This window comes from Ips typographus, linkage group LG1, assembly GCF_016097725.1.
Source record: "Ips typographus isolate SLU linkage group LG1, UJ_Ityp_2.0, whole genome shotgun sequence".
In the NCBI taxonomy this organism is placed as follows: Eukaryota; Metazoa; Arthropoda; class Insecta; order Coleoptera; family Curculionidae; genus Ips; species Ips typographus.
This window is the reverse complement of record NC_138422.1, coordinates 30995447-31010930: the sequence shown is the minus strand read 5'-3', so window position 1 is coordinate 31010930 and position 15484 is coordinate 30995447. Positions and strand designations below refer to the sequence as shown.

The following is a 15484-nucleotide window of genomic DNA, read 5'->3' as shown; positions in this document are numbered from 1 at the left end:
CTTGCGCGGTTTACTTTTCAAAAGAATTAAATTCTTATCGCTTTGTCATTTTCCGTTTGCGCTTTCCCGACCGCGTTCGCGCTGATGATTTTGATAAAGCGGAACGTTTTATTTATAATGTAGTTGCTAAAAGGTCACCTGATGTCGGAAGATGAAACATTAAATCATACGCATACGCACGCGATTTTTTTTTCCTTTATAAACGGATGATTAATGTTACTTTAGCTATGTTTAAATTAAGCTTCGTTGAGAGAAATTTAATGCTATGGAAGATTATGAACACAACTGGTGAATAAATCGGGAAAGTTTGACAAATTTAAGGGCATCGGTAAAGCAAAACGTCTTATGGGAGATTCAATGCATTTTATGACAATCTTTTAACCCAAATTAAAAAAAAACTAGGCTAGATATTGCTGTTTTTTAAACGGAATATGAAAGAAGACACTTGCTAGAATGTGCGAAAGTCAATATAATTTTAATAATACGCCAATTAAAATATTTAGAAGCATTTTAACAAAATGCTAAAATTACCATAATTTTCAAGTCACTATTTTTCCTACCTGCAAAACTTTTTTGGCGACAAAAATAACTTTCGCACATTCTCCAAACCTTCAGCTATTTAATAAAAAAAAAATCACGCAAATAAGTTAAAAATTAAAGTCGTAGTTTGGGTTAGAAGACTAAAAAATTGTTCGAATTACGGAGCGGAAATCTTGCATCTTTGTTCCATATCACTCTAGGAGCCTCGTCGCTTAAACAGTAATGTCTGCGTTAACACTGCCGTAGTTTTATCGACAGAAACAAAGAACGAACACTGTTTTTTATATATTTTTCTACACGTAGGCCAAGCATCGCGATCGAAAAACGTAAAGTCTTTACCGATCCCCTTAAAGAAAAATATTGTAGAATTGGGCTTGAAAAAACTAAAATTTGCCTAGAAGAGGAACTGATTTTTTTTGATACTAGCTTTACTTCTCATTATTATTTTATAATCCCGTGGTGAAATACGGTGTTGAATTGCACGATACTCATGATAATGCGCGATGAAGGTGTTGGTTCCATATGTTGCGGTGATGTCTTTTCCCTGCTCTGATATACGGTTGCTACGCGTTGTTGTCCAAAGAATCCATTGAAAAATTTTCCTGATGAAGAGGCCAGTTAGCCTTGAAACGTCGAAAAAATACATACGATCAACCATTTGAGCTGTGTTTTATTTATGGAACCATACCCAAGAACACACCCATAGTTGTAATCAAAGGGTCCAAGAACAACGCAACGTTCAACACGTAGCAACCGTATATCAGGAATACGATTATATCAGTATTCGGCCATGAGTTGAAATAAAAAGAAGGTTGTAATAATAAAATCTTTTAATAAAAGCTTAAGATAAAAATAAATAATTTAACTATTTTCACCTACTCCCAATCAAATTTTTACACTTATCACTATTTTTTAAACCACACACAATCATGTCAAACTCATCCAGCACTTCTTTGCTGAACGATTTACCTATTAAGTTATAAAACAAATCGTCAAAAGTCTCCAAGTTATTCTTCTCCACGCTCATTGTCATGTCATGATTCTCCAATCCGCAATCACTCACTCGACCTTTATCCACCACTAAAAATGCACTTAAAGCACCTCCAAACAAGTCTCTGCATATGGTAAACTTGGGGCTTCTTTCAAAACGCCACTGGGAACTTAAAAAAGTATTTTTGATCTCACTAACCCCAGGAAACAGTGTGTCATCTATGGTAGTCACTTTTTTATCTTCTTCAGTATCTAGTAATTGAAGAAATTCTTGAATGATAGCCCCCATAACTCCATCAACGGTCACCTGAGGGCAAACTTCACTCAAATTCATAATTTTGGACCTGACTGAAGTTGAAGCGTTTGTTTTCACTTTGTCCCCTAAAACGTTTTTTAAAGCCAAAGTGATGTTATTTTTATTCGAGTTGACTAGTAGAGTACAATGATGATAGGCATTGGTTCTTCCCAGTTTGGATGCAGTCCCCGATATTTTGCTATCTCCTATACAAAGATCCTCTCTCTTATTGATGTATGAGTCAATGTTGTACGACTTTTTCAACGCTCTGAAATCAAAATCACTTACTTAAACACTGTGCTTAAACCAATTTGAGTTAGCACGTCTAAACCTACTGGGCCATCAACTCTAAATTCTTCTTTCTACAATAGTCTTGGCGTGAGGTGAAAAACGTCAAATTCAAATTCTCCAAGTCGTGGTAAACCGTTCCTCCTCCACTATTTCTTCTGGCTAAGGGAGCGCCCAGATTTGGCAACGCAGGAAAGTTACATTCCATCCAAGGATTCTGATGTCGGCCAATCACAACGCACGGTTCGTTACGCCACAACATGAGCAGATGGTGATTGGTAAAGTCACGTTTTGCGTACAACCAATCCTCCATTGCCAGATTGGTAAAAATGTTTGTGCATTTGGAGATGTAAACCGATTTGGCAATGTTGCGTTGAGTTTTGCAGGTTTGCGTTAATTGTCTTACGGATAGATTCATGTTGGTGATGTCTAAAATTAAAAATGTTTTATTGTTTTTATGATGCATAAACTAGTTACTGTAAATATTTGCATATTTTAATTAATAGGCCTTAAAAAGTTAACATAATTACATGGAAGTCGGTTTGCTCTATCTCAATCTGTTTAGGAGCTATGGACCTATTCAAATTATAAAAATTGCATTTTTTAAGAGTCAATATTTAAAAAACAATAATTGAATATAAGATATAAGTTATGATACATTAAATATACTTAACTTAATTAAATAATAATATAAAGGGTATTTCATTTAAAGTAAGCAAGTTGGTATCAACTTTTTACTTATGCAAAGTGATCACTCGTACAATACCTATCACATCTGCTACCAAACTGTGTTTGATTTGACATCAACACAATAATGGTAAGAAACGTAAATATGCCCATATATCCCGTATTAGTTGTATAAGAAAGTGCAAATAATACGACTTTACTTATTAAGTTATAACGTTGGAATTTTCTTATTTTTATTTATTTTCTAATCTATTTACTTTCAGTTTTTTGTTTTAGAAAAATTAAGCAAAATACCAACCCACTTAAAGTAACTGATGTAAACCCACTCATATGTTAATCTCATGTTTTCCTATTATGGGTATGCAGCCAGTGTTGCCAGTTTTAGTGATCTAGCTTGGATGGTAAGTATTTAATATTAGGTGTCCTTCAAATAACCATTCCAGTTTATTTAGAAGGTATTAGTTATTCCTTGTTATAGTTTTTATCTGATGTTAGAGTCATTATTGCTTCAAATCTTAAAATGTTCCTGACAATACAAAATACAAGAACCAGATTCACCAAAAGATCATCACAGTGACCAACATGTCATGATAAAAGTGATGGCAACATTGGCAACACTGTTTTACTGTGTATTAAGGTTTAAGATTAATGAATAAACATATGTACTTACAATAACTTAAAATTTGAGGCGCCTAATTGCACTTTGCCTTATAAAAACATCATCCAAACTTGACTGCAAGTCACGAGTTATTACGCATACTGTCAACGGATTATCACTGAAATGTACATAACATAACCTAACCTTGGTTCATTTAGAATCGAAAATAGTCTGGCTCTCTCGAGCACGTGGATCGATAAAACTCGACGACTCCGTTTACATCGTTCACAGCCAAACTGTTGAAACTGTGTTTTTTACTGTTATATCAAAACTAATTACTATGGGCAGAATTTATAAATTTTGTTGCACTCATGCGTGGAAAAACAGGACATTCTGTTTATACAAACCAAGATAGTTTGTCTGATCTTGATTTTTAGTTTGAGGTTAGTGCGCTTGCGTTTTGTATATCTTTAAACCTCTGCCAACCTGTTGAACTCTTTAATGTTATTAACTAATTAAATTATAAAATTGGCATTTATAAACCAGTTACGTAGTATATATTATTACAGCAACAACAAATGTATTTAGAATTCTATTACAGCGTGTAGAAAAAATTATACCAAATAATGAGTGTTTTCAAAATGAGCGCAATTTGAATGAGTTTACACATGAAGAAAAAATTGTAACGTAACTGAATATTATAGGTATACCATAACTATACATGTATATAACAAAAATGGTATCTCTGAAAAAGTACAGAAAGTTAAATATTTTTGGATTACTCTTTGTTAAAATTTAAAAAGTATTTTGTAATATAAACAAACGATTGTCCAGGAGTTGTGTCTTTTCTATTGTTTCACTTCAATTGTTTTTTCACTCAATTATGACACAGGCATACTTGAGCGAAATGACGAAATGACATATGATTGACTTTTTTTGGTGAAAGGCATTACCCACGGTTCAGCATAATATTCAACCACCTTCGGTCATTACTGGTACATTCTTCTAACAGGTAAAAGAATTTTCTAACAATTTAATTACTCCATTCAAAGCGGCTCGTCTACTGAATAATTCTGAAATAATGCGAAGGCTTATTCTGTATGTTCTAATTGATGTGAAGTGCGACCCCATTCGAGTCGTATATGTAGGCCACAATGCGGGTGAACATAATTGAAATTTTTGCCTTGCATTATGGAATATGAAGGGCTTCCAGTCTCGCTTAATTCGTAATATTCAGCTGTTTTTATACATATTTTCAAGTTAAATTACTGGTTAGAAGAATATTAAGCATTTATTAAATTTCAGCTGTCCAATCGGAGTAATTTCTCTAGTTGCATAATTCCTATGATTAGTACAAATATGATTATATTAGTACAAATGTGAATATATTTTTTTATAAAAAAAATTATATGAGTTTAGTTACGTAATATACTATTTCACCACATAAAAGAGAAAGAGTTGCGCACTAAAAAATCTCTCTTCTTCATGTTTTCAAACTATGGACTATGGTAGAGTGTATGTTTATTCAAAATGAACGCACTGTTACTTATTGTAACTAAAATCTCGCTCAACTACCATCCAATTAAGGGTAAAACCCCGGAAACATATTTTATTCATCCCCCTCAATCGTGATGTGTCCAGGTTGAGGCACACACACACTCATTCTATCCTATTTAGTTTGTGTACCTTACTCAAGTTTTCGTGATTCTCAACAAGTTTATCGTCATACGGTCATAAAGTAAAGTCAAGACGACGTCATAAATTTTAAACGAGGTCAGTCGCGTGCTTGTTTGACCCTTTTCTCAATTTGTATTTATCAGTCCGGAGGGGTCCTTGAAGTTAGCTGTAGGGTAAGCACACACGCGTCTTTCCGCTCTCTTTATTAAGGCCCTAGTGAAAATTCAATTGACACTGAAGGCTTGTTTGGATCTTTTTATTACTTTATCTTTCATTCGATTTTTTCTCCACTTCTGTATAGACGTTTTCAATAGAATAAATTTTGTGAAAAACTATAGTCAAAGGGTGTAATCAACTCTCTTGTTCTTGATGTTTACAGTTTGCTTTGTTCGGAAATTACGTTATTCAATTATTTTATTTTCAACCATGTACAATAAATAAACGTTATTTCTTATGTGTAAACCATGTGGAAGATGAAAATTACGTACTTGCTCTCACTTTCCACCCGATTGAATCTATTGATATAATTTTTCGTATCTGGGCTTACTTTTAACAGAAAAGAGGTTTTCCTATCAAGTGCGGAAAGCGAGATTTTTCGGCACGCGATTGCAGTGGCCAAACGACGCGTACTAGAATAGTATACAAACTCTTTGTAGTACATACTGTCAATACTTAATCTGTATTTTCCTTACTTTCGAAAATATACACATCCATGTTACGTAATAAATGTTAAAAAATTCAGTGCCCCTATCTTAACGATTCACTTAGTCGCTAGAAGTCGAAGGCAGCAACAAGTAGTTATACGATATTGGATTCCCCAGTTTAATTAATCGTTTACTTTATTGGAAATTTTATAAGGTAACGGGGTGATACAATCAACGTCGGGTTCAGCTGTTAAATCAATTTACTTTTCGTCTATTTTTTGTGGTGAATGAAGTAGACTGGACCAAAAAAAAATTGTTATTTAGCTAGCTAGTGCGGTAAGTCATATTTTTCGGCATGGGACTACAGCTGGACAACGTATGTTTGGTTAAGGACTTTATTGAAGGAATGTAAACTTCAGTCCAGAGTAAAATCCGGCACGTTCTCATTAAACGATTAACAAGATTATCCTGCCATCTGGGTTATTTTTCACAAAGTCTTTAAAAGCTTATTACATGAGTATTCATTCTAAAATTGATCTAAAAAATAATTTACTCCTTTAACTATTATGCATGTTTAAGAAAACAATGGTAATTGTCCTTCGACGCCTGCTGCAAATAAAGAATTTATTATTAAATTAATATGCAACTGTCAATCGATAGTTTGAAAATGAATAGCAGTCACTCTAAACTAATAGTCTATTATACAAAACCATTTGACCATCCAATGTCAATTTACTTACAATTATGGACATACAATGAATGTATATTTTTAATATTGATTCGTTTAAGGACCTAGTTTGAAAATTGACATTATACGGCACGATGGGTTTTGATAATAACGTATTGCGTGCTTCATGTACCTGATTACTGCAACAATAGACTTTTAAAAGCTGCCGGTTTATTATATATTTTAGGTGGAATTTTCGGAATAATCCGTTCCGTGATTGCGTTAGCGTGTCGAGTTTTATCAAAAAATTTAAATCAGTTGCCCAGGACGGATATTCGATTTGCTGATCCGAAGAAAGTCCGTAGCAAAAAGCTACAGGAAGTAAATGACTTCCTTTAGGATACCGACGAACATTTTGGAGAAATGAATTTCAGAGAGTTTTTGACGTTTTATAAAAAATATTGTCTTAGAGTTTTGTGAATTCGATTTTAAAATTATAATATTGAATAGTTCGAACAAAACAAACTTTCCGAAAGAAATAGGGACACACGAATGCAAAATAATCCCCACTTTCCACCTGAGTATGTAATATACTATTACTCACCTAAACTTTGATCATCTAACTAGTAATTTTCTAGTGATTAATTAATTTATATTTTGTTTTTCAAATCTATGTTTAAAGTTATTCAAACATAATTTTCAGTGTAAAAGCTAAAATGCTATCTCAGAAGTTCCCTCCTAAAAAAATTACATTTCATTTTGAGCTCAAAGATTAACTTGCAAATACACTTTTATACACATTGTTTGCACTAGTGCAACAAAGTCTTTTTTGCACTAGTTATGTTATATTTGCTGTGCTTTTGTCATCAAACAAGTCGATTTTATAAAAAATGTTGTATGCAACCCATGCGAAAAGTGCTTTTATGCACTTACGTGTTGTTAAACTCGACCTTCGGTCTCGTATAACAACTTTCACTTGCGTACAAAAAAGATGTACTACTGTTAGATAAATAACTATTTTTTTCAGTGGAAAAGGCTCAGAAAATTATTTACTTTCAATCGTTTTAATAATATCAATTATTTTAGTGACAATTTTTCACATGTGCAGTATTTGCATACATCAAAGCACTGTTCGTAGTTTGTTTATACTTAAAACAGTTGGGCATCATACTTTTATAAATTATGAATAACACTATACACCTATACTACTACCACCAAAACGATCACACCTATTATAGAAAATTATACACAAAATGTTTCTGAAATAACAAGCACATCCAAAAATGTATAAATATACAGGGGGTTCAAAAATTGAACGGTTTGGGTGGATAACCCTGTATTTGCTTAATATTGTTAATTTGCAGATATTTCAGTAATCACTACCACATCATGTATAAACTCATTGGCAGCCGTGAGTAATGTTTACCCCTCAGGCAAACTATTATTATTATTTATTCAATTATGATTACACTTTGGCTCGTGTAGTATTTCCATGAGGAATGACGGTCATTACATGCACGTTAACTAACGTATAATCCTATGACCCTATTGACTATTTAGTTTTTACACCCGACAATCCATCAATACAATTTAGAGCATCAATTCAAACACAATAGAATTTTTTTTTCCACTTTGTATCGCAACCTGAACGCATATTAATGTCAGTAACGACATATTATATTCAGAAACATGCATATGAAACGATTTATCAAACTTGTATCACGTACTTAATGTAAATTCAATATTGTGGTATGTAATGCAATTTTTTTCTGTTTTTAAGGTCAAGTTTAAATAAAGTTTCTATACAACCGTCTGGTTCAAAACCTGATTTGTCAATATTGTGGAGCTATTTATAAAGTATTAACGGTATTTTGCATTGAATGGTTTGACCCATTAAATAAGCCGCGTTATTACTGCATTTTTTGTTAATAAGCAACAATATTACATCCCGAACGGCCTTTTTGGAAACTGTCACCCTCGCGCACATCAAAACCACACACAATCAAGAATAATTAATAAAATTGAAAGCATAAAGTTGTAATTATCGCACTAGTTGAGTTTGAAGTTCAAAACCGACCGAACCGAAAAATGTGACAGGAAAAATGAGTGCGAACAAAAGGGGGGGAGTTTTCATCGGTTTGAGCCCCGTTTCTAAACTAAATTTCCACAGGCTTTCCCGGTGCCGAAGGGCCGCCCGGTCGTCGACGGATCCGCCCGAATGTCCGCGAATCTCTTTTTCCGATATCTACAGGTGGATTGTGGAAATGGGGCGGTTTTTTACATGTATCTGTCTATCTTGATGCGAATATTGCCTATCTGGTGGTTTGATCTTCGTGATTTCATTTCAGATGACTAGAAATTTGCTATTTTCCTTATTACCCACATTTCAAGAGTTAGGAAGATTGAAATTGAATTGGAATTTGAAACTTGATTGAAGAAAAAAATACATCATAAATACATATACAGGGTGTCCCAATAACTATAAGGTGAAAACTATACATAGTAACGCTCCGAAAAAAAATCTGTCTGATAAGTGTGGCCACTAGAAATAATGCTGGAAATAATTTTCAGGTTTCTAAATCCACCACTAGAGAGCGTTTCTATACCACCATATTTAAAAATATACGAAAAGTTAAATGGAACAGTATAGCAAATATACGATAAACGTAATTTCTGGTTCTCGACGGATAATTTTGCTCTTCAACTTTTCGTCATTTCCTTATACATATAAAGCGGTGGGGATTGTTCAAAGTTTGTTTTGGAAAAAATGAAACCTTGAAAACGGTTGATCGCACGTTATTAAAGATTTATACATTTTTTGAACGAGTATATTATTTATATATATATATATACAATCTTTATTTCGTTTACAACGAAGCAGGCTATCGACCAGTTTGGTCTTTCTGCCTATGTGATAAGAAATGCATACTGTAATATGATTACAAAATAAAGTATAACTTAACTAGGTAAAGTATTTACAAAATAACATATTAAAAAAAAAAAAAAAGTTAGTCTAACGTAGTTTTGAGGATTATGCTATGTGTAAGTGTTCTAGTAGAGTAGTTGTAGGAAATAGGAAGCGAGATTGTCTTGTCTGTCTTGTGAGACACAGAGGATTTAGTATGGTCCAGTTATGTGGGTTGTTTTTCCATTTTGTTTGAATTTGTTGTAGTCTTTCTGTTATTTTTGGTAAGTTTGTGCGTTGGTATAGTAACTCATTTGAGGGGTTATGAAGTGGGTTTTGGGGATATCTTATTCGTGTTATTATTCTTAGTGCGATTTGTTGTGTTGTTTGTAAGTGCCGTTTATTTCGTTCAGTTGTGTTTGTCATAGTTATATGTCCGTAGTCTAACAAAGGTCTGCAGATGGCTTGGTATATTTTTGTGGCGGTTCTTATGCTTATTCCTTTATCTTTGTATGTTATATTATTTAATATTCGTACAGATTCAATATTTTGCAAAGTAATTGCATGGTGTGAGTTAAATACATACATATAAAAAAATACATTGTCGACGTTTTTAAGCGGAACATTCTAACTAAGCAACAAGCTACTAATCGTACAGTGGTTACGGTTCGATAAATCGAAGTTAGTCACAAAGAAGTTTCGTTCGGGCTGGATCTGGAACAAAAGCGAAATTTTTCATTTCCGGCGTAGCGAGCGACCGAAGTCAAAAGTCCAAAAAGCAAAACACGACAGAACGTGTGTTATATTGAGGGAAGAAGAGCGCCGATAATTATGTTTCGGAGGAAACTGTATCGTTCGAATCCCTACAGTAATTCGAACGTCCGATACCGATAATGGGACTTTTATGACGAAAAACGAGTCTCGATCGAGAAAATTTCGCGTCCTATCAATTGGTTTTAGTTAGAATACTATGCAATTTTGTTATTATTGAGAGTGGTATGAGCATTTTCATAGTCACGAGTGGGAAGTATTGGCAGTGCTGAGCACACGAGTTTTTTAATTAGCCATACCACACGGGTAATGTAGACAAGATTTTATCTGCGATTAACTCAGAATTTGGTAATTTTTTACTCTAACTTTGAGTTACGTCATAAGAGATTTTACAGCCACTAGTGCGTTAATAATTGTGTTGTTTTACTCTAACGGTGCTTTACCGCACTAGTACGATAAAATCAATAATTATCGCACTAGTGTGGTAAAATCGATCAATATGTAACTCAAAAGGAGCTGTGTAATGGATCATTACCATGCTAGTCGTAGATAGTTAATAGTTATTTACATTAAAAACAAATGATGATTACTCATCATCAATTTATCAAATTGTAGTTGATCATAACAAGTGAAAATATCTTGTTTACTGCAATAAATAAGTCAGATCTTATCAAAAAACGTTATCAAAACAATTTTCCGATGTTATTAAAACTGCATAATCCCGCTAATAAATAATTGAAACATGTAAAAGATAACGGCTTTAAAAATTTACATTTTATCGATTTGAACGAGGCAAGGTACTAGGTAAGTGTAGACTCTGCCTAGTATATGTGTCTGAAATGTTTTGAAAAATAAAGCATTGAAGAAAATTGCATTCTGCAATTCAATACAAGAATTGAGTCATGAATTGTGGTAAAAAAACCACAATTATTAGCTCACAACAATAGAGAATAATAATCTGGAATTAAAAAAACAAACATAAATTTATCTTACATCGTTCTTCTCCCGAATTAAACATTATCTACTCCAATGTGTCGTTCTACAGTGAATCAACCGGCAATTAACCAACATAATTGTCCCGACAAATATGGATTCGTTGCTTTGGTGGATCATTCTAGTCTGTCTTATCGTCTTAATCACCGTACTATCACTTTACTACGTCTACAGTGTATTTAGTGATTATTCAAGAGGGCAGGGCGCGATACCAATCAGTGCAACTTCACAAACCAAACACAAATTGAATAAATATCGTTTTCGAAAAACTGACGTGGAAGACTTGACTAGTATAGAGGCCAAATATCCGGTGACCACCCGAAAAATCTCGTTGATTGACCAAGTGGAAGCAGGGCGTTATACCGCAAAACTAGTGACACCCAATCAAGGTAGACGAGGAACCATTCCAGTGAACAAAAGAAGACCTTCATTACTCACGGATATTCATGAAACTGGGGCTGATTTTGGTAGTGCTTACAGTTTAGAGAATCTGTTGACTGAAATGGATTTGGATAAAATTGACAGCAGGGACAGTACCAGTGTTGATTCATTTTCGTTTAGAAAGTTCTCTGTTGTTACTGAAGGTACTACTATTAGTTTCGTAAAGATTATTCAATGCCTGCTAAGCCAAATCTACTAAACCCACGATAAATTATATTACGACATATTCTTAATGTTTATTCTCCCTAAAAGATGTTACTGCTTACTAGCAGTTTGGCTGCAACAATTATATACAGTGCGTTTTTTTTAACGCGCAACATAGGATTTCACGTGTTAAATTTTTAAGCCCATGTTAGACCATGTTATTTTGGAACTACAAGTGTAAAACTTGACAAGTGTGTCTTTAGTACCCTGAAGCTTAAGTACAACCACCAATTCGGTCTAAAAAGTGTTTACAAACTAGCAAAAAGTCATCTTCTTTCGAAAAGTTTATACTCCCTGTATGTATGGTAGGTGTTGTTTTTGATACTGACAGGGCAGATAGCAGGTAAACATACATACAGGGAATATGGAAAGATAAAATATGTTCCAAAAAAGATGACTTTTTGCTAATTTGTAAACACTTTTTAGACCGAATTGGTGGTCTTACTTAAGCTTCATGGTACTGAAGACACATCTTCCAAGTTTTATACCTGTAGTTCCAAAATAACATGGTCCAACATAAGCTTAAAAATTTAACACGTAAAATCCTATGTTGCGCGTTAAAAAAAACGCACTGTATAATTTAAGTTGATAGATACATTTTAATTTTGAAGTGTATGTGTGTGTAGAGATTTAATTCACCTTTTTTATTAACCATCAAACATTACTGAAAAGATCATGTGACTTAAGGTATTAATCTGGTTGAAAAGTCACGTGACTGTAAAAATTGTTTTCAAAATACTATTCATTTAAAACTAGAAGTTCTGGAACACAATTTTGAATCTCTTGATTTTTTTTATTTCGCTAGTTAATGTAGTTTATGCTATCAATTACTATTTTATCTAATATTGCAATTTTATGTTCCCTTCTTAAGAACGTCCTTTATTACCTTATTACATCCGTGAACATAGTTTACTTAATTATTAGTATTACCGCTTGTTGATTTTTACTTGACTATGACTATATGACACCACGTTATTTTTATTAATAATTCTTCAACACTTAAAGTTAGACTTGCTATGTGCTTTATTTCTGTATCTTTACGTATTATTTTGTTACAGCGATGAGAAGAAGCAGCTTGGGAAATATACCGCGCAAGTACAGTTTAATGCCCGAATCGGACAGAGATCAGCAAAGCAATGAAACGATTAACAGTCAGGATCAGACGCAACGGGAAGCGATGCAGAAGATCAGCGACATCGAAGATCAAGCGTTTAAAGTCGACTATGAAATCGGCTATTTCATTGGAACTACCAGAAATCTGAAGTTTTTCGAACTCAACGATAAATTGATCAGACTCAGTTTGGCTTTAACGTCCGTGGATTGTGACGGTGAAGAGTTGAGGAAGAAGAAGAGAGAAGTACAACGATACCTTAATAAGTGTAAGGAGAAGCTAAACACCAAAGTGGAACTATGAATGAGTTTTAATTTATTTATTTATTCAGTTATAAAGTGTTCATTCATAATTTAGTCTTAAGGCATGTTACCAAAGTATAGGTATTTATTTGCAGTGTACTTAAATTAATAAATATTTTAAGTATGACCAATTTGCACAATTAGTGTTTACAATATGTCCTATTAATTCAGTTATAGGAGTTAAGTACATTGTTTTGTCATACTGATTAGGGATTATTGGATTAATTTGATTGATCTTCATCGTTCGTCACGCTAATTGATAGAGGTAAGTTACCTGGTTATTACATGATCATCAAAATATACAGAAAACTTTTGTTTTCAAGTGTTATTCATACTTCTATAAGTCTGGCGTTTTTGATGATAGTATCATGTAGTTTTCGAGGTGTTTTAAATTAAGATTTTACTCAGTTATTTATTAAAATTCTAGACCTTTGTTGAATCATATTTATGGTATATTTTGTTAACCAAAAAGATACCCTTTAACGCCCTTAAACTAATGTCGACACACCTACAAAAATGATGTCACCTTTGCGTGTTCTGGTTCCACCTTAATGGCTAATGAGGCCCTGTTGATGGTGGTCGTATATCACTATATACTACACCATAAAATGGCTAAAAATCGTACAACTCGGCAAAACTGGTTTCCCGGTTAACGTTGGCCTATATTTTGCTCTTTATTGAATGGATAATTGTCCTAGGTCGGGCAGGAATTAATGAATTATTAATTGGAATTAAATTGCCAGGGACTTGAATGAATTTTTAATTCTGATTCTCTTCCAGTTAAACTTTGTATTTAAAAGTGAATCAGTTTTAAAAAATCACTAATAACTAGTAAACGTGCCCTTTGTCTTCAAGTATTAAAATAACCACACGGGACAGCTATAATACAATCAATAATGACATCTAGTGGAGAAACTGCAAACAATTCATTGACGCTTATCCACGAAGCTAAAATCAATACTAGAATGTAGAGTGAAGTCGAATGATATCTTCTTTATTGGAGAAGTATCGATTTTCCTGGCCTGAACAATCTAAAGAGAGGGATAGATGTCGACGCTTTCCGTTTAGAAAAAAAAACGATTTTTGTGTGTTAACCCAACAATTTTTTTTACTCAAATTACTAATTAAATTTCTGTGAGTAGGGTAAAAGTGATTATAAAAGTTTAGTTATGAAAAGGCGGTTTTTATTTATTAGGTCCCCTCTTCACTCAACTTAATTAACTAAATAGCCCTCAGGCTTCTCCAAAATTAAATTAAAATCGATTACGATTTTCCATTCGACCTTCGTTCTCGTTAGAAGCTGATTCCCTTTCACACGTAATTGATGATTGCTTGGCTGCGTAATTGCTAAATCGAAGATTGTGTGTAATTTTAATATGCAAAAACATTTCTCATATGAATTAAACAAGGTTTAATTATTACCAGCTTAATAAAATCTGTATAAATATAAAATTCATTAAGTTTTATTTGAATTGTAACTCAAATCTCTGAAAATCTGATTAATCAAACGATAGCCCCTCTCTCTCTTGAGTATGATTAATGGTGTCCAACTCCCATAAAACGTGCCATCGTGTTGGAGTTGTCGAGACTTTTTTATTTACCTAACATCGGTTTTATTAATGGTTTCAAGATGTATCTTCTCTGGTTATCTTATTGTTTTATTGAATTCGTTTACAATACTGAAATTTTCAACTTAACAGACGTAGTCTATGTTATGATGTTATTTGGCTGAAGGTGTCTAAAACCAAAAAACCACCAAAACTAGTCACATTTGTCTTTAGCTAATAAGTTAATAATTATATGACTATTATTATTGAAGTTATTGATGGTGAGTGGTAAGGATAAATCGGCAGCATTGTATATACATATTTGTGATTGGTCAAGAAAAAGCATCAAGCTGAAATAAGCTTCTTTTTTTGACCACTCGCAAATTACCCACTGTGCAGAGATTGTTGTTTATTTATATTTATTACACAGTGTACTTGCGTCGGTTGGAACAACTTGTTTTTTTGATAAAACCGTCGGACACGTCAAATTTTACTTCCGCCTGCGGTTTTTTTTTAGGGTAAATTTATCTATACAGGATGTATTCAAATTTGTGATCACTAACTAACTATTCTTTAATATCAGTGTTTTGGAGTACATATCTAATAACTACAAGCATTGATGTAGGCTCTAAGGAGTTAGTTGTGTTCCAAATTTGAGCTCAATATCTGAAAAATTGTAGGTTATACAGTGTGTCCAGGATAAGGAGGAGCACTATGGAGTTCTTAAAAACGGTTAGAGATACATATTAAGCGGGAAAAAAGTTGCATAATCATGACCTTAGTAAAATGACATTTAGTTAACGACTAATTATTTTTTGGTCTTT

The 15484-nt window shown here is 33.3% G+C and overlaps 3 protein-coding genes across 4 annotated transcripts in view; 1 reads left to right on the top strand and 2 right to left on the bottom strand.

Moving 5' to 3' along the window:
• The window catches only part of LOC145733082 (uncharacterized), a 47427-nt gene that overhangs the window by 18079 nt on the left and 13864 nt on the right, over positions 1–15484 (bottom strand). The window lies entirely within an intron of this gene.
• On the bottom strand, positions 1353–11197 carry LOC145733093 (lipoyl amidotransferase LIPT1, mitochondrial-like). Of its 2 annotated transcripts, none has more exons than XM_081985735.1 (3): positions 11056–11197; positions 2161–2542; positions 1353–2093 (listed from the first exon to the last, which is right to left on the bottom strand). In XM_081985735.1, the coding sequence occupies exons 1-3, from the start codon at positions 11078–11080 to the stop codon at positions 1412–1414; spliced, it is 1089 nt and encodes a 362-aa protein (XP_081841861.1). In that variant the 5' UTR covers positions 11081–11197; the 3' UTR covers positions 1353–1411. The 2 variants fall into 2 exon arrangements, with proteins under 2 accessions (XP_081841861.1, XP_081841870.1); XM_081985744.1 differs by lacking the exon at positions 11056–11197 and adding an exon at positions 3471–4206.
• Positions 11100–13240, top strand: LOC145733106 (uncharacterized). Its single transcript, XM_081985757.1, has 2 exons — positions 11100–11639; positions 12759–13240. The coding sequence occupies exons 1-2, from the start codon at positions 11150–11152 to the stop codon at positions 13112–13114; spliced, it is 846 nt and encodes a 281-aa protein (XP_081841883.1). The 5' UTR covers positions 11100–11149; the 3' UTR covers positions 13115–13240.